Source organism: Bacillus rossius, chromosome 7 (genome assembly GCF_032445375.1).
Source record: "Bacillus rossius redtenbacheri isolate Brsri chromosome 7, Brsri_v3, whole genome shotgun sequence".
NCBI lineage: Eukaryota > Metazoa > Arthropoda > Insecta > Phasmatodea > Bacillidae > Bacillus > Bacillus rossius.
In genome coordinates, this window is record NC_086335.1 from 70,811,775 (window position 1) to 70,838,708 (window position 26,934).

General features: G+C 38.5%; 1 protein-coding gene across 1 annotated transcript in view; it reads left to right on the forward strand.

Moving 5' to 3' along the window:
* Positions 1-17,922: 17,922 nt before the first annotated feature.
* LOC134534629 (dopamine D2-like receptor) overlaps positions 17,923-26,934 on the forward strand; it is a 63,529-nt gene continuing 54,517 nt past the window's right edge. Inside the window, exons 1-2 of the mRNA XM_063373116.1 lie at positions 17,923-17,946; positions 23,063-23,172. Coding sequence (XP_063229186.1) covers positions 17,923-17,946; positions 23,063-23,172 — 134 coding nt within the window. The remainder of the gene's footprint in view (positions 17,947-23,062; positions 23,173-26,934) is intronic.

Sequence of the window (26,934 nt, forward strand, 5' to 3'; positions counted from 1 at the left end):
TAAATTTTAAATGAATTTAAATAAGGTGGACAGTATTTTAATAAAATTACTGGTCAAAAATCAGATTCAAGCCAGGGTTTAGTATTTTATTTAGTCTTTTTTTCGTTTTTATCGGAGACTGTTCATTATATAGTTTAACCTTTCTCTCTGCAAATCGAATGATTCGATAGTCGTCATAGTTGCTCCAGTAGCGAATTCTAGCGGCAGGTGCGTAACTACATATGAGTCGCGTCCAGAAATTTAGTGATTGATATTGAATACTGGACATTATAATTCAAAATATTTATTTTGAAATTTAGTCATAGAAATTCTGTTTATAAACTTGTTGAAGTGTATTTTAAGCGAATTTATATTAGTTAAGTTATATACCCGTATGTATAAATAATTGCATTATAATTTAAAACAATATTACTTAATGAACAATTAAAATTAATAAATTATAATACAAATTAAACATATTTACTTATTATCATTATTAATTGAAATATGTCTCGATTATTTCAACAAATTATGTTACTAATTTTATAGACGTGTTTTTGTTAATATTGAATACTGACTATCTATTTAATTAATTTATGATACAATAAATTAAAAAATATTAATTTTTTAACTCAAAAATAATTATATTGTTTTCCATGACCCTAAAATAATAAAATAAATGATAACTTGCTTAATGAAGTAGGAAAATAGGAGTATTAACGTAAAAAAATTGTATGTAACTTCAATAGTTAAGGGTACGAGAAAGAACGGTGCCTTAACTTAACAAAGTTTAAATATGGATGTTTTCTTGTCTAGTTTATATTTAAATATACAGTCACTTAAAATATCAAAAACTGAAAGGCTTTAGTTCGTGTCACTCTAAACTACAAAATTTAACCTCGCTTAGGTACGGAAATTCCACAGGTTAGTTAGAAATCCTATTATACTTACAAATAACATCACTAAAAACAAGTTAAATTTAAACTGATTTTCTATGTTGCAAGACGCGTTAACTTCTTGTCTATATGAAAATTTGAGTTAAATATCAAGGTATAAATATGTTACCTTCTGCTTAGAGAGCAGGTCCATTCAGCCAATTATAAAACGCTTCGTGGACGCAACCGCGCACTCCATCCCGGTACAGTGTGTGGTCTACCTTCAGGCGTTCTTCTCAGAGTATCTCGAAGCTGCGACTCTGAACTATGAGTTTCCACCCATTAAGGATGACTCATAAACATTTTTTATTATTTTAATTATTTACAAGGAAAAAGCCGTTACTCTGTGTTTCATTGAGCGTCAGTTGTTTGTCAGATTGTCGATTGTTTCTTTCCTGAAAAGCGATTTTATTCTCGACTGGTTCCTTTTCAATTCGGCTATTTAAATTATATTGTTTATTTTTCACGAACTTAAGCGCTGATACATGTACATATTTTTATTATTTATACCTTAAGCTTACCATCTATGTATAGTACGCTAATTATCTTGCGAGTTTGAAAAAAACGTTTTTAAACCGTTGACTTAAAACATCACACCCTACTAATTTACATGTGGTTAGTTTTTGTTTAATGTAATGTATCGGACAGAGGTTCCAATGTTTTCAATTGTACAGATTATGTCTCATGGTGGAAAAAAAACGAGAATGTTTAATTTTTAACCAGCGCACAAAATTAATACAATCAAACGAACAATTATTATATATATATATATATATATATATATATATATATATATATATATATATATATTGGCATCTAGAAAATGGCTTTAACCATTTGGATGACAATTTATATATAGTTAATATTTTTCTTTTCAAGTTTATTTAAATAGGTGTAATTCCTGAAAATACAATATTTTACAAAAGAAATAGACGCCGAGTGAAATACGGCCGGCCAGGAACTACGTTGGTAATACGACAATATTTAGTCTCACTTTGTAACAACGATTATGGGTATAAGGAGTGCATTAAATAATTAAAGAACAAATTGTTAATATTTTTATTTTTAAATAATATTTTTTTGCCTTTCTCGGGCTGTATTCAAGCACCTAATATGTAATTAATTACAATATATAACTACTGTGATATAACAATGCGTGCTAGTTTATGATTATGCCCTTTAGCTATAGAAATTTTGTGTGAGTAAATAACAAATATTTTTAGCATTGCTGTTTCGATTTTAAAATTTTCTAGCTGTCTGCATTTACAACATTTTTTTTAATGAACGCATGGTTTGTTAAAAGAGCTAGAATTTTTTTGCGGACAGGATGTCCCTCACTAGCTTTTATTCATTTTATTGAAGCTACAACAAAATGAAACAGACACAGCCTCGATGCTGTTACAACAGAGAGCTGCGCCGGGGGTCACTGACCCTAGCCACTGAGCCGATCACGGTCTCTGTTGATTACAAACAAACAAACAAAAGTAGAGCAATTCCTATAAAACAATAAAGATCGTGTGTATAAACATGTGAATGAAATCATGTGAAGTCTTTTGAGTTAGATATTTTTTGACGTGACAACGTCTAATAAATCGATGAATACCGGCTGCACGCACGAAAAAGTGTCCCGTTGTGCACATTGTCCCGTTACGCTGTGTCCCGTTACGCTCATTGTACGCTTCCACCGCATCTATCTCTCTTCCACTCGACTGTTTATAAAGTGAAGTAAAAAGTTAATGTGGTTTTCATTGCTTATTACAACAACAATTTCGGCAATAAATGTTAATTATTCTTGCATTTTAAAAATCTGATTACTAGTATAATTTCAAGTATTTATTATTTTATTATTAAAATAAAAATGATTCAAAATAATTCATAAAGTATGCAATCATTTCATCAATGTTTTGTTATGACGTCACGTTAAACTATCGTCCTTAAACCGACTTTACAGACAAACAATTTTTTTATGTGTAACATATCATTTCTCGGTATACGACATTTGTAGGAGTAAATCCGTGAATGGAACGGAATTCGCCTGGAACGGAAATGTGTTACCACGGTGCTGTCATCTGTGGCGGATGGCGCAAACCAAAGTTCACAAAGTTAAAGGGCAACTTTGTAGTTATAACAGTTATTCTTTAAAGAATTTTAACAATATTGGTAATAATTTAATAAAATCAATTGTCGTAAACCAGGTCCGAAGACAAGGATTAGTATTTTTCAAGTCTTTTTTTCCCCTTTAACGGAGCCGTTTCATTATATAGTTTGAACTCTTGCTCTGCAAGTTGAATGGTTCAATAGTTGACGCAGCTGCTCCAGCGACGAAATCTAGTGTCCGGTGTGGAAACTACGTGTGATTTGCGTCTAGGAATGAAGTTTTTTTTAGCAAAATATGGGTACATTTATCACGCTCGGCATTATTTTTAAGAATACTACGTTAAATTTGGTGTATTATAAGTGTAATTGCAACACGAGAACACACGAATTTCTCGTTACAGAGGTTAGATGTTACACATCACTGGCGGGTATATGTCTACGTAATCACACCAAACTACAGTCATCCATTGCGGAAGAAAACGCGTCCTGAATGGGCCAACCCGTCGACTATGGAATCATTCGGTTCGCACAACGAAATTTTGAACAATATAATGAAACAAATACCTATAATGAAAAAGAACTGAAAAAAAAGTGCTAAACATCTGCTTTGAACCTGACTTTAGAAGAAAAAAATAGTTTTAATACTGATTTCTTTGTTAAAATTCACTAAACTGTTAAATACTATTAATTTTCCCTTGGTATTTGTGAACTTTACCAGAAATGGTAACACCGTGGTTACACACTTCCGTTTCTTGACTTCCGTCGCATTCAAAGAAATTTTCTCCTGGAGCCAAGATGTTGCACACAAACGAACTCAGACAAGAGACAACCTCAAAATGCAATGCTACAATGTTTCAACACACATCAGTAGGGACCTGAAAAATTCGCGTATCAATGACCTCTAGGATAGCCTCCATTATCCTCTGCACATCTCAAGTAAACACGCGTGTTAATTGGGTGCTAACTTGTGAGGCGTCTCCACTGGGTAGCTTGTGATTCGACGCTTCTTTGGTAAATAGTCTGTCATTTGCCCAGAGAGCTCCAGTTAAACTGCGAGCCAATAGCATAACCAGCAGAATTGTTCACATGTTTGAATTTTAGCCTAACACGTAATGAATCTGCGAATTTTTTCCGGTCTCTACACATCAGGTGTGAAAAGCGTCTCGCGGAATGTACGTGGTCGTGACCTTGAGTGTACAGGCGCCCGCCGAGCGAAGGCTCGCTGATGGAGGGAGGTATTTAACCGCGGGTTGTGCATGAGCGAGACGCTCTCTGGATATGAGTCCGTCGTGAAGTCAGGAGAGGGGAGGGGGGGTGATGACGGCTACTGCTCTCAAGTCGTTACACGCGTTTCTACTCTCGCCCGCCATTCGTCACCGAGACGCCTGGCGACGCCGCCATTTGCATAAAACGACGCGGATCCTGACGTAGTGCGCTCCCGCGCTAGCTCTGATCCACGCGACCCCCTAGCCCGGCGCGGGCTGGCCTAGGTGGGAACACCGCGCGTGCTCGGACTCAAGGGCGACGCTGGCTGCGGGATCCCGTGTCTCGTGACCTCTATGAGCTGCTTTCGAGCCGAGGCTTACTTACCAACATTTTATTTTATTCATTTATTTGTGTGGTAATATTCTTACTCTATAATTTCAACATCAATGTACAATTATTTTATGATAATTAACAAAAGTAAACTAAAATTTATTTATTTCATAAAGTATGTACGATTGAATTACTTAAACTTCTGTGTTGTTTCTGCAGTCGGTACACAGTTTCACTGTGATAGGTACACGACTACAAGGCTACGCAAAATATCTGGGGAAAGGCTTAGCTTCGAACACGTTAACAGTCAGCTGAAGAAAAAAGAACTCACTTTTGTGGCGATGTCTTTTTTTTGACATGTTTATGTCTGGAAAAATTACTTTTGCACGATCTACAATGTTTTTTTAATAGTTATTTTCCATTCAATGCAAAAAAATGTACGAATTGGGTTTTAGTTGAGAGCTAAAAGTATGTTATTTTTTACTTGAGCCGGAAAAAAACATTTTTATCAATATCCACAAAAGCTGAGATGGGAACATAGGCCACTCTGCGACCAGGGGTACAGCTCACATGTGACGCGGGTGGCCGATATGTCCGGCGCTGGTCCATTTGCAGCGGCGAGTCGGTCTCCTAGCAGCGACTGTGTGGAAGCAGGGGGGGGGGGGGCAGGGGGGGTGGCAGCCATGCAGCGGTGCTAGCCTCACACGGTGACTACCAATTATAGTTAGTGATCGATAATTCATGTGTAAGGATAGATGGATTTTGAATAACGTTTCTACACCTTAACTCATCTTAGTATTTCTCCTCAATATGGTAAAAAATAATTTCAAAAACGTAATATAAGCATAAATTATTTATTAATATTATAACAGTTAAAATTGTGAATAATCTACACTTGAAAAACTAATATAAAAATTAGTTTTTAGGTCCTTTTATACATGGTTTTCTATAAGTTTACACTGTAGTACGTACGCAAATCTCTAATGTTAATGACAAAAAGGACCTTCTTATATCACACTAGTAAGTAATCGACATTTATGTGTATCTGATTATGTTTTATATATATGTAGTCATATATTAATGTTTACTGTCTAAAATCATAAATATTATTTAACACAAGTGCAATTATTATTTTATCTTGGAGAAAGATGATGAAGGGGACTTGTATTCCAGAGACGTTAGGCCTTATATATAATTTCATTGTAAAGGTTCTGTAGATAAATTAAATTAAAACATTTCGTCAGTATTAAAATTTATTTAGCTAATACGTTTCTGTATACAGCAGTCTGAAAATGTAGTTTTTTATTTATATATTCTGACGGTCTCGAAGTAATGTGTGAAATGTTGCAGAACATTTAGAAAGTGTCTTCCGATATTTGCCTGGCATGTGCACGAAAGCAGTTTGGAAATGCGTAGGGACCGGAAAAATTCGTGGGTTCAATGACCTGTAGGATGAACTCCATAGTTCTACGTACACTCGGTCAAATACCACCCACTCATTGGCTGATGTCTTGTGAGACGTTCCAGCGAAGCAGCCTGTGATTCGATGAAGCTTTGGTTGGGTGTTTCTCATTGGCCCAGAGTCATCTAGGTGAGTTGTGAGCCAATAGCATAGGCAGCAGTGAGGTATAACGATTTGTATTTTAGCCTATCGCGAAATGAACTCGCGAATTTTTCCGGTCTCTAGATATAAGTATCCGGTGAGCGGTACGAGGGTCGCCTGGCTCGCGCGGCCTCGCCACCCGGGCAGCGCGGGTGTGTGGCGGGTAGTCGCGACGCCAGGGGCTGGTGGGAGGTAATCCTCGCCGCGCTGAGCCGACAGAAGTGCGAGAAGCGAGGGACACTCTCGCCCGGGGGTTTTCCCGCCACGACAATCTCTCCTTCGACTGCGTCTGTTTGCAAATCCCCCGAGGTGCTCGCGGGGATCTAAATATTTTATGCCGCCACAAATACACTCCGTGTTCCTTGGCTGAAAAAAAAATTCACCTTCCCCATTTTCGTTACGTAGTTTCTGAATCATCAGGCTTCTGTGTGAGTGTCCGGGATTAGATTCCCTGGCAAAGTATTATAAGAACCTTTTTCACCACAAGGTTTCATATAAAAACGTTCGTTTTGTCAGCCTTTTTAATGTAAATTCTATGAAGACCGCACAAAACACTAAGCTACTATATCTCTATCTCAAAAGATATTTCAGTGGAAGTTTTATTTGCAAACGGAGCGATGGTTTTAGGTTACCAATAAGAATAAACATGTGTACGGACACCGCTGGAGTTCGATTTCTTTTTTGACGTGATAACGTCTTATAAATCGATGAACGCCGGCTGCACGCACGAAAAATCATGACTCATTGTCACGTTCCGCCTGAGCTGAGCGTGCAAGAACCGGCCGACCACCGTGCGAGAAAATCTTCTATAATATCAAACAGGTTTTGGCGGTCTTTTTTAACTAATTGTTCGTGATTATATTTAAACAAATTATTTAAATTAAATTTGCATAAAACTGTACATAATATTTGAAAATTATAAAGTATGTAATTTTTCATAAATGTTTTCTTATGACGTTATCACGTAAAAATTATCGTCCGTAAACTGACTTTACAGACAACCCCCCATTTTTTCTAACAAGGGGGGTTTTGTATTGTTGGGTTAGCCAACCGCGCAAAGACTAGCTAGACCATCCTTCTGACTGTGCGGCAAGAAATGAGGCGAGACGTGAGGACTGCAGCATCCCAACGCCCTTGTCTCTGACAACAGACTCTGACAACAGTCTTTGACGACAGTCGCTGACGACAGTCGCTGACGACAGTCGCTGACGGGACCCCGGCCGACGCGCGTTCCCGCTCAGGGCTTCTTGCGTCCACGTGACCGACACACACACACACACACACACACACACACACCTACACACACACACCTACACACACACACACCTACACACACACCTACACACACACACACCTACACACATACACCTACACACACACACGCACAGTCATGTATGTTCAGCTGACGAAACTAGAAGGATACACGCGAGAGGAAACCCTTTTTTTTACGAGCAACTTCATAACGAGAGAAGGGGGAAGAAAAAAAAAAGAAGCTTCTGTTTTCAAAGCCATTGTTTTTCAGTGACGGCTTTGATCGCGCCGACACAGGGAGCCCATGCCTATAAATAAAGCTCGCAGTTTCGCCTCGACGCAGGTACACGCGATGCCGTCAGTGTTTTGCCACGCGCTCGCGAATTCGCGTGTTTGCCTTCGCACTGCGCGCCCAGGCAGCTTCGGTTCCGACTGCGAAAACATTGGTTCGTCGAATAAGATACAGGCTGGATTTTTTTTTTGCAAACTGATTTTTATGTAACAAAAATTTTCATGAAGTATTGGGTAGATTAAAAAAATATACACAGTTAAATTTTCATCTTTATAAGAGTTTTGTTTAAGTGAAATATTTGTTTTTTATCTTTTCTTTAGTTGGTACGTATGCATTAATTCCACTATTAGCTCGTAACAGCGTAATATTTAAAGCAAGCATTTTCTTGTGAACACGTACCATTCGTGTTGACTCAAAGGTACGTTGGACTCGCGTTCAGGAAGTTCCTGGTTGTAATCTACTCCATTCATTCTGGATTGCGTCCTGTTACTGTTTCTGCAATACTCAACGCTGATTTCTCCCAGTTTCCCTGACTTGCTCCTGTAGTGTGTCCGTATCTAATGGCCTCATTTTCCACCAAAAGATTCAAATAACAAACCAATAAATTGTGGGAATGTAAACAATGTTTAAAGCAAATTATAAAGAGCACATGGAGGGAAAAAAAAGATCATATTGATGTCACAAATTATTTTCTTCCAAGTCCATTTTGTTAGATATTTAGTTATGAAGGCGTAATGGCTTTTCGACATTTTTAGGGTACATGCACAAGAGAAACAACAGTAAAATGTGGAAGCATGTATTTATTGTACTGCCCCAGTGAAACGGCGTGAAAAATATGGAAAGGTGCGCATGTGCCTTAAATTTATTAACAAAATCAACAGGGCGGCAAAAAAATTGGGAAAAGCAAAATGACTATTCGTGCCTTGTGTATCTCTGCATTTCGACTTTACAATATCCAGTTACATTTAGTGGTTGGCTGTGAAAATAAAAATAAAATATTGGGCACTGACAATAAGAATAACAATGTCGATTCTGAGTGTGTACGTAGGTACACACGTTACAGTATAGTGAAAAAAATTTCATGGCTCCAAATATGCTATGTTTTATCTTATTTGAATTAAAATAAATTCTAAAGCGGTTGTGAAACCAAAATGAACTTTTACATGCTTTCAAAATTCTTTACGTGGTTTCCGAACATTTTCAAAATAAAAACAACTATAAGAGATAATAATTGTTATTGAATGATATTTTAAGTTTCTAATTTGGTTCCCGTTTTTATTTTGAAACAAAAATTAAATACCAAAATTTAACTGCGCATGATTATTTACTATTGCTAAAATATTAGATTTTAAACCAATATTACTTGCCAAAAATAACACGAACATGTGTCTTAAGGATTTTTAAAAACGTTACGTTATTTTACGGCAGAAGGTGCTTAAACTTTTCAAAACCAGATGAGTCGCTTGAGCCGTAAGACAAGCAAAGAAAAAAAAATGGACTTTTTAATCTGTGTTCATTAGTCTCTCTTTTCAATGACAAAAGCTTAAATCCTTTTGCGTAACTTCCACGATGGTTTCTCAAAAAGCGTCTTAATAAAACATTTCATGTTCACGCAATGAAAAATCTCCCAAACTAAATAATGATGTAAACTCAGCACTTAAAGTTATTTGGTTACTACTTTTTTAACAAAACATTTTTATTGGCTAACTCATTCAAAAATTGTATTATTTACACAATTTAAAGGTATTTAGCACTGCTATATCCATTCGCATTTTTTTCGCATTGTAAATATGCTTTCTGAGGAACTAACTCGTATTGAACTTAAGCATTCTAACAATTATGTCGTATGTAATCATTTCTGGAGAATATTTGGGAATTAGATTCAAAAACCTTCCATAACGTTACAAAATCACAGATGTAAATGTATCAACACATTATTTAAAAAAATATATATAATATTTACTTTCAGTAAACTATTGTAAAACTTTAATTTTTGAAATTTGAGCATTCAAAGTTTTTGGTGTGTATAGGAGCGCATGTTCGGAGGGAATTAATATAAACCCTCTATATTTTGGACTCGTTAAACACTGAAAAGTGTGCATCTCAGCGAAGAGTACAGCACATAACTCTGTGAGACCTATTCTAACTCTGTGAGACAGAGTCCAACTCTGTGAGACCGAGTCCAACGCTGTGAAACTTTGAGTCCAAAACAGTGAGACCGAGTACAACTCTGTGAGACCGAGTCTAATTCCGGGAGAACGAGTCTCTTTGATCATCTGTGCAATCCTGTTCCCCTGTTACTGAGTCGTAAAATTGCAGGTGTTCTAAAAGTTACACGTTTGTTTTTGCGATAAGAAACAATAGGTTCATTATTCCACGCAAGGCTTATATGTATTTTTCTGGCTGCTAAATACGAAAAGGGCAGTTATTTTACGTAAAACACGTTCCGTTTCCATTATCGCTTTTACTTACCTTCGCTGGTTTGTTGCTGTTTCAGATAAAATTACCCCGGCGCCCCTGAAACAAAGGGGAAAAAAGAGAATTTCCACATTTCAAACTGAACAATGTAAGCCAACACAGTTCGCAGATAAACTTCATATTTCAAAAGCGGGAAAGGAAACTCTTGCGGCCGTTAGTCTGAAAATATTTCCTCCCTGCTTCCGAAAATCAGAGTAGCTGGCGGCAAAATACGAAAACATGCGCCTTTATCATACACTAGAGAAACTATCCAGTGTTGCTATGCGTATATTACCCAATGCCAGTACAAAGAAGAGTATTCTGCTAAATATTGTTTTAGTAGCGCTTTACTGTTAGTACATAATATACGATGCTCCACATTGCAAAACATATTTAAAAAAACTCACGGAAATCTTAATTTTTCAAAAGTTATTTGAATACCTTTTGTATGCTTTGAAGTTTCCATTTTAAAATAACTTGTAAATGAAAAAAAAATTGTGAATATTTAATTCCTTTTAAGTTTGGTTCAACCTTCAGCCTGGGTTTTAGGTTGATAATTTTCTTGACATCAAAGTTCTTGAATAAATATTAATAGTATATTTTCAAAAACTTTTCCTGACTGATTTTGACACACTTCGTAGTGCATTAATCTTAAATGTAAAACGATTCGCAAAATTATTCAATTATAAGTTAATGTAAAAAAATGGGTGCGTGTACTCATTGTGACTTGATTTGTACTCATTGTGCGCGCGTTTAAAGAGATACTTATCTGGCGTTATCAAAAAATAACTTAATTTGACTTGAAAATAATTAATATAAATAAAACAATAAAATGACTGGTGTGATATTATAAATAAGGTTGGTAAAATATAAATTCAGTCAAGTTAAAATTTTTTAAATTAATACTCATTATTCAATATTAAAATAAACACTTGTGTAAAATTTATTATTTTGGTATAATAATTAAAACAATTAATTTTTTATTAAAATAATTATCTATGTATTCTGAATGTTTATTCTAATTTAATAAATAAAAATTTATCATTTATAATTTATAATGGCAATAAATTTTACATACGAAAACATAACCTCACTTACACAAATACAATTAATAAAGTTTATAAACACAATATCTACCACAGATATTCACAATAAATAAATGTTTTGAATTATATGGACCGGTAATGTATATCAATCACTCAAGTATAAAATTAAATTTTATTTCTATGTAGCCTTTTTTTAGGTGGATTTAAAATAAGAACTACCTGTTGTAGCCGTTACCATAGTGCGACGTCTAGAAAATTTTTATATAGTTTTTCGCTTCATTGTCCGTAGACCCCAAAACCATTGTCAACTCAAAATTTTATACATATAAATATTTATACATAAAAATATATATCAAAATATTTTGGACACGATAACTGCCGCAAGTTTTCACGAATTATTTCTAAACTGATACATAAAATCTAGTAGTGGAAAATCTCATTTGAGTTCGTTTTTGGGCAATTTACGACCAAAGGGGTAGAAATGGGGAAGGTTTTTAGAAATACAGAAAAAATCGTTGTAACTCTCATAATATGGAATAAAAATCACGACCATTTGGACGTATTATAACTTGTAGAAGTAATACCAAAATCTTTTGCCTGAATAATTTTTTGTGATACGACCAACCATAACTGCAAGATGTTGAAAAAAACAAGAGTGGAGGACAAAAGATATCATAACTCCCTTCTTATTCACAACATCGTCGTACCAATTATTTGTTATTCTTATAATTTTTATGTAAAACTTTGGTCTGAAACAGTATTTGATTAGATAAACCATTGCTTTAAAGAAGTTGAAAAAATTAAGATGCAGAATTTAAAAAAAAAAATGCATAATTTCCGTACCATTAACACATTGTAAAACCTAAAATTATCATCTACAACTTTAGTCAGAAATAATATTTTATAAGACCAACCATAACTGTAAGGGGTTTAAACACAAGGGTTGGAGGACAATAAAAACTATAACTCCCTTCGTGTCACTAAAGTAATTACTGCTGAGAAATCGCTATATTAATAAATCGTCTTATTTAGCGAAATAAATAATCCTTCATTTTAAGACCATAAAAAAATAAAAATAACACACAAATACTACTCAATATATGAATGTTTTAAAAGTATAAAAAATAAAGGATTTCAATATGAATGATAATTCCAAGAATTTTGTTTTTCCTTTACAAATGTTATTGCGAAGGCGTTGTTCTCTTTTATCACCTCTTACACAGCCTGTAGATTTCCCCAGAGAGACGATCTTCATCCCTACTGGAGTCACCGACGAATAGGGCAAGAGTGTTTTCTAATTTGCAAGGATGTTTATGTGTCTCGTCGCTTCGTAAGCTACAGGCGAAAAATACCTTTAGAGATCCTGCATAAGAAAACAAGGTTCAGTAAAACTTAACTTTCCGTTATGGGGCCATAACGCACTCACTTCATGCAATGCCACCACACAACATTTTCCGCTCACGTATTATTTTATAAAAAAAACTTTTTTTAATATACAGTATACATATTTGCGTCCACCTACACACTTCTCATCATTCCGAAAACTACTTTCTTGTGAATATGAATTTTTAAATTACTGTTATTATATTTACAGTTATGAAAAACCTTTTGTGAATTTTTGAATTGCTTAGTTCTTAACGAAGTAAAAATTAAAACTCTTTTTTTGATTACTTATCTAACAATAAATTACATTCAAACACTACATATTTACGATTATTAATTTAATTATTCACTCTGCTCAGCGTGGCGTAGAGTTCAAGGACATTCTATAGTTACTTAGTTATTACAGTCACCAGTGAAACACTTCTAACATGCGTAACCTCGGTGAAATGTGAGTGATTGTTAGAGACCGGAAAAATTCACAGATTCATTCGACGATAGGCTAGAATTCAAACACATATACCCTTCAGATGATTCTGCTATTGGCTTACTGTTCACCTGGACGAATCTCAAAAATTAAAAACTCTCAACCAAAGAAGGATCGAATCACAGACAAACCAGCTGAGACGACTCACAAGTCGGCAGCCAATGAACTTGCGTTATTTGCCCGAGTGTACAGGGGAATGTGCAGTCTATCCTGAAGGTCATCGAAATCGCGAATTTTTTTCTGGCCCCTACTTATTTATTATTATCACAGTCACCAGTGAAACACTTCTAACATGCGTAGCCTCGGTGAAATGTAGGTGATTGTGTTGTTCGGCGCCAGAGAGATCTCGGCCAGCGAGGCACTGTGGAGGTACGCCCCAGTTGCCCCAGTTGCCCCAGTTGCCCCAGTTGCCCCTGGCGCTGAGGCCCGTCAGCGCGCGGTTAAACATTTACCCTCGTTAACCGTGGATTGAGTTACGCCTATCCCCCCCCCCCTCTTCCCGTTTCCCGCCAGCGCCCGCCTCGCCGTGTTCCGTTTCCCGGGCCGATCCGTCACTCGGTGCGTGGGTAGGTGTTCCGTAACCCGCGCGCTGGGCATGTAGCGCACGGGCAGCCTTCTTTTCACAGAAGAGAGAGCCAAAACCCGATGTTCCCCGAAGTTCATGCTTTTTTCCGTATCTTTAATGTAGCTATCCTAACCAAATCAACCGTCCACAATGTTTTAAAGTATTTATAATGTAGCTAACCTAACCTAATTGACCATTAGTATCCTTTTATCAACAATGCCATATTTATTTACAATGAACAAAACAAATCCGAAGATGCACGATCGGGAGTTTGGCTCTCTCGTCTGTGAAAAGAAGGCTTCCCCCTGAGGAGACACAGGGAAACACTTCGTGTGAATACAACTGCCGAAAACACTATCACTATCATTCTGTGGAAGTTTATTATTGGAGCAACGAGTTCCACATTTCCGGTTGTATATAATTTTTTTTAATTTTCATTAACTGTAAATAAAGTGATAAAAAATAGTTTTTTTTAAATTTATAATTGCAAAGCAATTCAAGAAGCTAGCGAACACGGGAGAAAACCTAGAAAACTGTGTTTCATAAGTAAAAATAAAATTAAAAGTGAAGTTCTCGAATTGCTTTGCGAGTGGAATAGTTTCCTGTTTGTATGTATTTACACGCTTATATTTATTCTTACTGTAAACTGATTCACTTATTTACATAACAAATCTCCCAGCTGGGTGAAGTTCAATAATTGTGGTCAAATAATATTCTGCCTTTAGCTCATAGTGCATATTTGTATTAATTAATGCTAGAAAATAATTTCAGTACAATAACATATAACTATCACAATGTCATCGTAATCCATCATTAGTTAAAATTAATACGCATTGCAATGTTATGATTCATATCTCACATAACCAGGAAATGCCTGCAATTTTACTGATGATTCTTGAAAATCTTTACCAAAAAAATTTCGTTTTTTTATATGTTTTTGTTCTTAGTTTATGTCAGTCCATAGCACTTCCTAATTTGCTATATAGATTTACGTACAGTTATTACAGATGATTTTCTTTTAATTCCCGAGATACCCCGATTATTACCCCCAAAGACAACATTGCTTAAATTTTCCTATGAGCTGAATCCAGCAGAGAAAGTTTGATCAGCAGATCCGCATACTTACAAACCGATTTAAACTTTAAAGACCTTGGTCATGCTTCTCATTCCTTATTTTCACTGAGGGACGTATCAGATCCAACAGAAGTGTTTGATAATTACGCCCCGAGATAACCTCGTCCTCCGGAAGGGTCTGCGGGGAGTCCTGGAAGGAGGGGGGTGGGGGGAAGGACGGGAGGAGAAGGAAGAAGTCCTTAAGGATATCGTCGCGGCTGTGTCGCTATCTGCCGGCGGACAGGAGCACTCCCGTCTCAGCGCGGTTACGTCACAGCCGCTCGCTGATGGGGCCGGGGGCTTAGCTGACGACGCGCCTGCGTTGCGGAAAATACTGCAACACCCATTTTACACGTTCAGTTCCTTTTAGCAGGCGATTCCTTCTTTCGTCTCAAGTGTTGAAGACCTGCTACACGGTCATTGTGCGTCTTCCTGCGTGGTATATCCTGGCTGCTAGTTGTTTCGTGATGTGCAAGCTCTTAGTATTTACTTCGACAGTATATCACTTTGTGAAATGGCCAGTTGTTACATTAAACGTACAAGTACACAAAATTAATGAGTACATAACAATAACTATAAACAAATTTAAATAGGAAAAACCCACGCAACTAACATGAAATGCCTATCAAAACTTGTTAACAAATGAAACAAACAACTTATTTATGTTCTTACTGTAGCTATTAAAAAGAATTATATATATGAAAACTCCGAAAATTATATTTTTAAAGTTCTAATGTCCCGCAAAACGCCATTAAGTGTTTTTGATGTGTCGCCAACTTAAACTAACCAACCATTTACAACTTTATATTCTACAGCATTTAAAATATAGCTAAGCTAACGGTTTCAACTGTTCTAAACCATGAACTATTGTTAAACTGCTTTAAATATCGTAATGCTGTTTCGCAATAATTAAATAGAATGAGAGGAACTCAAAACTACATTTTTAAGATTTTTTATTTGATTTTTTTAGAAGAGCACTTTCTAGACAATTAATATTTAATATTTACAAAAACGTTTTGAAACAGTATTAGGTATATACAAAAAAGAATAAGTTTGTAAAATCATTCAATGTTGCAGGTAAGTAACTTCTTTACTTCATACCTACCCAGTAATTTCATTTAGATTTGGTCATAGACTTTTTTCACATTTAGATATAGACATTAATATTTATTTTATTTTAAACGTCAGTTGTACAATACTGTTATTTCGGCAAGAAGTACCCAAATTCCGCTTTAATGGATGGAAAAGGGTAATGGGGGTGGTTTTTAGGAATCTTATGTAGACAATGATATTCCTTTGTTTTGAAGATGGAGCGTGCAAAATTTCAATAAGCTCGAAATAAAACTTTGAATATGTGTAAATAATGCAAACAATTATAAAAAGTTTTATATGTATGTATATACACTTATTCACGTATACTCAATCAATTATTTCAAATAAATTTAACTATAAGATTTATTTTTATTGTCAATAAAAAATAATGTTTGATGCCTATGTGTAAAATAACCAATCCAATGGACTGGGATGTATATTTCAAATTATATTTATAAAACTTACTTAAACAATAACCAGTTATAATATGATTTTCTTTAACAACGAGGTTGAAACGTAATCAAGAGTCATATAAGAAAACATTAAAAAAATAATAAATTGATTCTAAGAACAACCAAATTTCAGCCACCTCTAATACCGCAATGCTAAGTACACTCACCTACAGTGCTGCTAAAAATGGTTGGTTATCAACGTTGTAAGCCCAAAATTATAGTGTATTTTTTTAAGACGCCACTATTTTTTTTTTGTGACTGTTACAATCTATAAAATTGATTCCATAATATTTTTGCTATCACAGAGGTTTATTTGGCACGCCAATACACTTGATATGTCCCCCGCTGTCCTTGAAGAGAATATAAAATAGTTTATTACCTGCACATGCAGACGACTTTGGCATCAACACGCCTTAAGCAATTTCTACTTCAAAAACGACTACGAGCAGTTAGCATCATCGTCATTTTTGCAACCAAACACTGAACGAACTTTTCAAAACATAATAATAAATAATTATGTTCGCAGGCTTTCACGCCCATTGTCTGAATTGGCTTGGCTTCTGGGTTGCAGGCGCGTCCTTGGCAAATAATTCACCGACGTTTCGGTCGACATTGCAGACGCCGTCATCAGGGAGCAGTTACCCACGGCAGTTACGTCGGTGAATTATTCGCCAAAGGACGCGGCTACAACCCGGAAGCCAAGCTACGTCATAATAAATAATTACAAACAGCGTAAAACTGTGGGGGGAAAAATGTACTTTCGGAATTGCCGAGATACCCTCATCACAAATGCGCTGAACTCGGTAGGATCAGGCGCTGTCGCTAGAGTGTGCTGTGTTACGTGTCTGCAGTTTTTTTAAAGACTGTTCTACATTGTTCTGCTACGATGGTCGATGGCGCGCCGACCGCTTCTTCCAAAGAGTGCGGAGTGTCGGGAGCAGGGTGTCCACAAGGAAAAAATATTTCGTACCAACTTAGGTGAAAAAAAGTACTAGATTTGAAAAAAAAAAGTACTAAATTATAATTTGTTATGGTTTTTAACAATTTAGGAAGTTATTATGACATTGCAATGCTCGAACTTAAATATCACACCACACACACATACATTCCATAGTTTTTAAAAATAATTACGCTTAATAATAAAACATATTGGAGTTACTATAATATTATTGTATTAAAGAAAAATGTACTAGATCTGAGCGTAAATGTACTAGACCACTAAAAAAAGTTATAAAAGTACTAGATCTAGTAGGAAAGTACTAACTTGTGGACACCCTGGCAGATATGCGGGCCGCGCCGGTCTGCGCGGGAACATCGCTCCCATTTCCGGCGGCGGAAGCAAACATCGGCATCCGGCGGCCCCAGGGTCAGCGCGCGGACATTGATTATGGGCGTCGGCGCCGCGGGGGGGGGGGGGGGGTTGTGATTCAGTGTCGGCGGGCCTCCCCGACATAATGAGCGGAATCGTGGAAACTGTTTCAACCCCTCGCTCCCTTCCTGGGCGACCATGTGTCCCGCTTGCAAATATTGGCGCGGGTGTATCATCGCTCCACTGGGGGGTGAGGAAGTGAGGGGAGGTTCGATTCGCAAAGCCCGTATTAACGAGTTCTGCCTCGCCATTTCCCCCACCCACCCTCATGCCCCGAGCGCTCTTTCATGTGGTCCGTTCATATCCGGCGGTTTTGTTTTACACGAGCGAATAAAAACGGGCGCGCTTTGCGTCGGGAGGGAGACAGGTTGATCCCATAATGGCGTCGGCTCCGAGCTGAGACCTTGTGCTACCCTCCCCCCCCCCCCATCCACTCCTGGCTTTCGCGGCCTGTTTGCAGTGGGTGGAGACACGCTGGGTTCAACGTTTCGGTCGACGCTGCAGTCATCATCTTCAGGGCAAGGTCGATTGCAACTCCGGAGGATGACCGATCACAAAGAACTATCTCCCCTGAGACGGGGTGAGAGCAGAATTCACCTCAGCACGGGCTTGGCAGGACCTCGAGGTCGCCATGTCATTTGTGTCGCGGGTTGCATCACCGAGGGGTAATCTGGCGTCTAGCATTAAGGCACCCGCCCACCCGGGCACACACGCGGTGCGCAGAGCTTCAGGGAAAACAACGCGATTTCTAAACTACTCAACATATCCGAGTGGGGTATGCTTACCAAAAGCATTTAATAGTTCTTTGTGGGCCGAAAAGTACTTTTGATTTCAGATTCAGTTTTTAAACTGTATTTTCAGAAGAGTTAAAATGGCTAAAAGGCAGGTTTTCAGATTATTTTTTTAGGCGTAAAACAACCAATACAGATTCTTGAAAGCACTTAAGGGACTTGCGTTACATCTTTATCTTCATTTCTCCGCCATATAATGTTACGGTCACCGCTCAAATTTCACAGTTGTCCTGTGACGACGAGAAGACTGCGCGCCAGTCCAGAGGAGACACCGCGCTAGAAGCACCAGTGAGCGTCGCGCTTATCATCCCGCCTCACTGACACACATACACCCCTGACCCTTTTAATGATTGGTTATCTCCGGAACCGGAAGGCTAGCAACCCTTGATGCTGTATGTGCTGAACATTCGACAGTCGGTCCGGCGCTGGTAAAGATATCATGTCGTGTGCTGTGCCTTACCACTTGGCCCTATCATTGTGGCTCGAAGGTGGTGCTATGGCGCCAAACAGGAAAAAGGAAATGATTGTTTTTTGACGTGACAACGTCTAATGAATCGATGAACGCCGGCTGCACGCACGAAAAAGTGTCCCGTTGCGCACATTGACCCGTTGCGCTGTATCCCGTTGCGCGCATTGTCCCGTTATGCTGAGTCCCGTTACGCTCATTGAACCCTTGCGCCGCATCTATCTATCTTCCACTTGATTGGAACAACCATCGATTTGACTTTTTCGAGGCACATTAAACTTGAAACACTCCCATTCGTTTCCTACTTTTCCTATCATCGTCCTTTCCTTAACATAATAACACAGATTGGAAGAAGTTAAATAGCAAACATGTATAAAATTTATAGTTAAAATAATGTGTTCGTTAAAGTAATAAACGTATTTGAATTAATGTGTGCAAATGAAAGTAAATTTATTAATTAAATTGTAGATTTCATTTCACTCCTTCTTTGTATCCATACAAAATAGTGATAATTCAATAAAAATGATTCAATTTTATTCATAAAAGTATGCAATTATTTCATCAATGTTTTGTTAGGACGTTGTCACGTTAAACTATCGTCCGTAAACCGACTTAACAGACAACCAATTTTTTTTTTTGTAACGTCCGCGCCGCACGGAGTGCGCGGGATAAACGAAGCCATTACCGTTTGTTTGCGGAATTCCCCGCGCGATTTCCCGCGGATGGGAAATATCTCTCCCTCGGAGGGAAACGGGGGGGGGGGGGGGTAGGGGGGAGGCACGGGACTACCACCGCGGTGTCCCCGGGAAGAAACAGACGAACCTGAAAAAAAAAAGGGAAAACCGTGTAACAACAATTACTGTCAGCCGTTCCCCCGCGCGAATTCTATCCCCGCTGCTAATGAAACACCCCGCACCTCTGTGGTAGTCGGAGGGATCGAGTCGTTTTCCCGGTGAACTGATCGCAGAGAGACTGCCTGAAACTGCACTCAATTACACGTGGACGTCCACAGATAAATTACTTGTTCGGGCGGACGAAACAATTAAAAGTTTATATGTGTTGTGTTAGTTGTATTTAATTGTGTTATAAACTTATTTAAATTGCATCTCTAAACCTCGTGATATTTATCACATTTTAAAAAAAAGTGGTTTGTTGTTTTGGACGTAACCAGAAGTAGGGCATAATTAACAAAAATTATTCATTAAAATTTTAATACTTTTAACGCAGCTGATATTATTTCACTATAATTTTTCTAGTTTTACTGACCAGTTTAGTTTGTAATAACAATTTCCTTTTTATATATCCGTGAAGATTAATTTTTCATTCTCGAAAATAACATGCAAATATCCAACGAGTTAAAAAATAATAAGTTGTTCATTCACAGATAATAAATAAATTTTTCTCATAGTAATTTCTTTAACCTGACTTTTCAAAAAATAAATCCCAAATTTAAGTAGGAAGAAGTGTAAATTCGTTTACTTGTAATTCGCGCGTCGAGAAGGCTACTGCTAGCACGGGCGATTGCAAGTTTGAGCCAGGAGCGGCTGGTCCGCACAGACCACTCTGCCACTCGATCACTCAGCCACTCTGCCACTCGACCGCTCAGCCACTCGGCAGGTCGGCCACTCGGCCACTAGACCACTCGATCACTCAGCCACTCTGCCACTCGACCGCTCAGCCACTCGGCAGGTCGGCCACTCGGCCACTCAACCACTAGACCACTCGATCACTCAACCACTAGACCACTCGATCACTCAGCCACTCAGCAGGTCGGTAACGCGGCGGGAGGGACCATACACCTGCTACCAAGACTACGTGCATGCCTCGACAAGCGGCGTTGCTTGGGAGCTGACCTCGCTCTCAGAGACGAGCAATGCGTGGGCAACTCAGCCATGTTTGGGAACTGGCCAATTTTTCACGAATACTCTGAGACCCAATGCAAGGAAACGAGGAGTCGCGAAATAATGTATGTCTGCGTATGTGAGCGTCAAGAATACAGTTTGTCCATAAAATGATGTCCAAGTTTCAACGTTATATTATAACAGTTTAATTTAGACTATCTACAAACAATCATACATCACAATGAAGATAAACCTTGTTTTTCTTACAAATGTTTCATTTGTACACCTTTACACATCCAGCCTAAAGTCCGATTCTTCCCACACTTTGGTTAACACGTCCGGATTAATGGAAGCAATAACCTCTTCAATTCTGTGTTTTCAACTGTGGTAAATCCTTAGGTAGCGGTGGAACGTAGATGCAAAGGAAGAAAAATCGCATGGAGTTATGTCAGGTGAACGTGGAGGCCAGCGAAAAAGAGCTCTGTCGTATCGACCATTACGACCGATCCAGATGTTAGGGATTTCGACAATTAAACTTTAAAAGAAACCCACATTGAACTTAAATAACAGATTCCCTCTTGGCAAGTTTAAAAACACAAAATGCTTTATGCTCGGGATTCGGCTTTTTTGCGTAGGCGGCGCTGCAAGCGAGAAAACAACAAAGCAGTACTCGCGCACGCACTTATCTAAAACTGTTTGAGTGACTCTTTGATTGTGACCTATGAACCAAAACTTTACATCTCTTGCAGTTGATAATATTTCAGTTTACAGATGGAAAGATTGACATACTGTGTTTTTGAGCAGTTGAGGCCATTAAACGTTTCGCATTAACCCCCCTTCCTCCTTTTTAAATTTCTTTTTGATGAGGCGGAGAAGGACATGTGCCCTTCCTGCACTCAGGCTGTGTGTCGTCAACACCTCCCGCCTCCCCATCTTTTCGCATGAATATTACATGGTCGCCGAGCTTAGGAGTGTTCCATACTCCCAGTGCGCGTTAGGAAAACACTGCGGTCTTTGTCTTGTGATCCCTTCGACGCTACAGCAGGTACAATGACAGAAATTCTATCGCACAAGTAAACACTCGTATTACTTTTATATTTTGTTCATTTGTTTTACTGCAAAACACTGAATATTTAAAATAAAAAAATTATAGCACACAACTATGTTCACGAACATTTAGTTAACTGGAAAATGACATTACAAAAAAAAACATGCCATGGGTTTTAAATAAAAACTATGTCAAAACCATGGTTTGGTCACAGCCTTGAATTTGTATCAGTTTACAGAAAACCATTCCAGACGAGACGTTTTGGTGTACTTTGAACTCTATAGAACACTCTTCAAGCTCGGCTGAACACACTATGCTGAATGTTCAGTTTTATTTTTAATCCCACATTTGTACATTGAAAAAAAATTTGACCCTTTAAGAAAACTAAACTGAAACTAACATATTTTAAGCAACACGGCCCTTGTTTACCCTGTTACAATATGAATGCGTGATTAAGGGGGACAACTAGCCAGAGGTGTATTTGTGTCAGTGAGGCGGGGTTATGCGTGCGACAGTCGCTGGTATTTCTAGCGCGGTATCGCCTCTAAGGGCAAGACTGAGTACTAACACGCAGTCTTCTCGTCGTGCGTGGGGCAACGATGAAGTTTTATGTGTAAACAATGTCATTATATGGTAAAGAAATGAGAGTACTTTGAGTACATTCAAGAAATTGAACTGGGTTTTTCATGACTAAAAATTAGTGTTAGACACCCTTTTTTTCAGTAATTTTCACTCTTATAAATAGAGACCGGAAAAATTCACGAGTTCATTTTTCGATAGGCTAAAATACAAATCGTTTTACCTTAGTGTTGCCTCTGCTATTGGCTCACAATACACCTGGATGACTCTGGACCAATGAGAAATACCCAAACAAAGCTTTATCGAATCACAGGCTGCTTCGCTGGAACGTCTCACAAGACAGCAGCCAATGAGTGGGTGGCATTTGACCGAGTGTACGTTGAGATATGGAGTTCATCCTACAGGTCATTGGACCCGCGAATTTTTCCGGTCCCTATTTATAAACATACTAAGCAAGGCGACATCTGCTGGTCTTCTGAAACCAAAAATAATATGTATTTAAAATAAACAGAAAGTGTTTTATGAAACGTTGTCATATTTCAGGGCTGCAGCAAAATATTTGACATGTATTTTCTTCTTGTTCTTGACTCCTCGCGGGAGTTGTTTGAGATCTGCCGGGCATCGCACCGGCAAGTGGCGAGCAGAGCGGGGCAGTGCGTGACCCCTGACTGACCTTGTTGCAGGTGAACGGGACTTGGAGTCTGCCCAGCTTCGTGTGTGACTTCTACATCGCCATGGACGTGACTTGCAGCACCTCCTCCATATTCAACCTCGTGGCCATCAGCATAGACAGGTCTGTGCCACCCACGTCGCACACATGGTGGTCCTGCTGGATTACTAGAGACCGGAAAAATTCTAATATTCATTTTGCTATAGGATAGAGTCCAAATACTTTTGAAATTATTTTGCTTCAGTGATTTGGCCACAGTTTATCTGAAGGACTCCGGGCCAATGAAAAATCTTAACAGAAGAATTAGCGAATCACGATCATTCCAGTCAACAGGTGTTACGAGTCGGTAACCAATTCAGCAGATGTAATTTGCACGAGTGCATAGAGGATCATGGAGTCTATCCTTTAGGGATTTTAAATCCTGAATTTTACAGGTCTCTACACATTTTTAGAGACCGGAAAAGTTCGCGGGTTCAATGACCTTCAGCATAGACTCCAATATCCACTACACACTCGGGAAAATGCCAACTGTTCACTGGCTGCTGACTTGTGAGTCGTCTCGATTGTGTGGGCCTGTGATTCGACATGTCTATGAGTGAGGGTATCTAATTGCCCCTCAGTCCTCCAGATTAACAGTGAACCAATGGCAGAAGCAGCACTAAGGTATAATTATTTGAATTTTAGCGTAACACGAAATGAATCCGCGAATTTTTCAGGTCTCTACACATTTCATAACTTTTTCATCGGTGCCAACCTGAACATAGTTATTTTAATCATACATATTGCTTTACAGAAGTATGTGTTACCTAAAGAAATTTATGTTGTTAATATCTAGATTATTGACACATTTTTGACATGAGTCAGAACAACTGAGGGTGTTTTTGAACTGAGGCTGTGACATTTCTAATTAAATTATTTACATCCACTATGATTTTATTATCTTTACGATCTTTATAAATATCTCATAATACCACTTAAGAGGCTGTTACTAATATATACCAGTTTTCTGTCGCGAATATAAACCATTTTAATTTTATAATAAAAATAAATAAATTTTAGGATTTAATTTTATACATGAGCATGTTAAAATATGATTTTTTTTATTAATATGTGTGACAGTAAATTATGCACTATATTACCTTTGAACAAAATGTTTAAAAGGAATGGTAAAACCGTTAATGTGAAACTGTATTGTATGGATGCTGTATTGAATATGTGCAAATGGGCTTACAGTAGTTAATAAAACAAATGTTGGTCAATACAGAACCAGAGAGTGAACTCGTACAAACGTGACTTCAAATTAGTCTGTGTTCCGGACCCGTAAAAAACACAAACACACTTCAGGGTGTTTGACTTTCACGGGGCCGGGGAAACATGAAATCCAAACACATTTCTTTGAAAGCGTTGCAACCGCCGCTTTGACTGAGAGTGCGTGTTTGGCTTCAGCAGACGCCATCCGCGTTGTTCGCCCACAAAGTGCCATTGTATCGCGCGGCTCCGCGCTCAAAGCTCCCCGCGGCAGTCGCCCGTCCGAGGGATCGGATGAGTTTCTGCAAACAAGCAGATGGTCGGCATTGTTCCGGCCGGCGCTGTTTCATCCGCGCCAGTCCGCGGACAAGAACAAGCCGCCGTGGATCAGCTGTCGCGAGCAGGCGCGCGTGTTGAGCTGCGAGTGGCTGGACCACAGCCTCCCTCTCTGGGCGGGGCGACTGAATTGTTGCCCCTTGGAAGGGCAGCCCTTCAGGATATCTTAAACAGTGGTGTTTTTGAGAGATTGTCTGAATTGTTGCCCCTTGGAAGACCAGCCATTCAGGACTTTTCTGGTTAGTTTGTAAAGTGACCTAACCTAACCTAACCTAAACTAAACTAACCACTGTCAGAAAAATCCTGAAGGGCTGCCCATCCAAAGGGCAACAATTCAGACAACCTTTCAAAAACACTACTGGCAGAAAAATCCTGATGGGCTGCCCTTCCAAGGGGCAAAATTTCAGGATTATTTAAACACTTAAAGAAACATGTTTTCAGTAATTGGATGGGCTGCCCTTACAGTCACTGTACAAACAAACCATTGCCAGAAAAATCCTGAAGGGCTGCCCTTCCAAGGGGCAACAATTCAGCTCCCCCCTTCGGGGCGCTGAGCGTCCTACCACGGGCGACGACTGACATTGGGCAGACATACACTGGGGGCGGATAAACTTACAAGTTTCCCCCCAAAAAAGTGGCGTTTCTCATTTGTTCCCATGTTTTAAAACTATTCATAAAACTATTTTTTGACGTGACAACGTCTAATAAATCGATGAACGCCGGCTGCACACACGAAAAAGTGTTCCGTTACGCACATTGTCCCGTTACCCTGTGTCCCGTTACGCTCATTGTACGCTTGCGCCGCATCTAGCTCTCTTCCACTCGATTGGAACAACCATCGATTTGACGTTTTCGAGGCACATTAAACTTGAAACACTCCCATTCGTTTCCTACTTTTCCTATCATCGTCCTATCCTTAACAGAATAACACAGATTGGAAGAAGTTAAATAGCAAACATGTATAAAAGTTATAGTTAAAATAACCTCTTCGTTAAAGTAATAAACATATTTGAATTAATGAGTGCAAATAAAAGTAAATTTATAAATTAAATTGTAGATTTCATTTCGCTCCTTCTTTTTATCCATACAAAATATTGATAATTCAATAAAAATGATTCAATTTTATTCATAAAAGTATGCAATCATTTCATCAATGTTTTTAATGACGTTGTCACGTTAAACTATCGTCCGTAAACCGACTTTACAGACAAACCAATTTTTTTTGTAACCAACATGATTTTTTGTATGCGGTATTAATGTCTACAACTCTCGCTAGCCACTGCTTCTGAGCTAGTCTGCACACCACAGACTCTCTGACATCCATTACCATTGTCCGCAACCATGCCATTTTGCAGACTCCTCTTGTGTGGAGAATATAATAGTTTCTGTGTACAGAATTACAATTCTGACTTTGCAGGGTTCGCGCATTACTAAACTGAATGCGCGATGTCACACGCAGGTAGTTTTTTGAAGTGAATACATCTTTACAATTGCTTCCATAATGATAGCAAAATCGGGGGATATAGTTTGGTGTTGCAGCTACATATTTATCATCTCTATCAAACATTTAATTACACCACTGGATAGCTAAAGGATCAAATAATTCGTTACACTAAGTGAGGACTGCGACGGATCGCGCGCGGTGGAGGGGGAAGCTTCGCCATTTTGAGGTCATTTTGCTGCGTGTCGAGATTTCCATTTAGTGTAACTTTTGACACTGAGAAGCAACGACGTTCGTTTGAGTTTCAGTCGTCAGCTATCGTCAAAATCTATTGATTGGACATATAAAACAATAGTGTAAAATAATTACAGTGAATATATATGGTGTTAAAATAAAATTAAAATAACATGCATAAAATAGCGTATTTTATATTTGTATAGAACATAATGACCTGTTACGTACACATATTCGCGTAAAACACACGGCCGTGTCCATGGCACAGCCACACCCCATTTATTTAGTTTGAAAGGTTGGCAAGCTCCGGGCTAATGGCTGCCGGAGCCGGGCTCGGGGGGGGGGGGGGGGGGAAGTTCCCACTTCGAGTCTCATCTCGCTGGCGTGATTAACTTGGCGAGGCCCGTGCTACACGACCCGAGCTGAGCACCGTCTTACACGGTCACTAGCGAGGCCCGCGCTACACGACCCGAGCTGAGCAATGTCTTACACGGTCACGTACTCGAGCCGCGGCGCAGTCTAGCGCCGCAGTTGAGACAACGAACATCGCTACGTCCAGCTTTGGACGAGTTGCCAGGTGTATTCACCTTTTACTTGCTGCTGAAATTAATTTTCTTGAAAGTCCA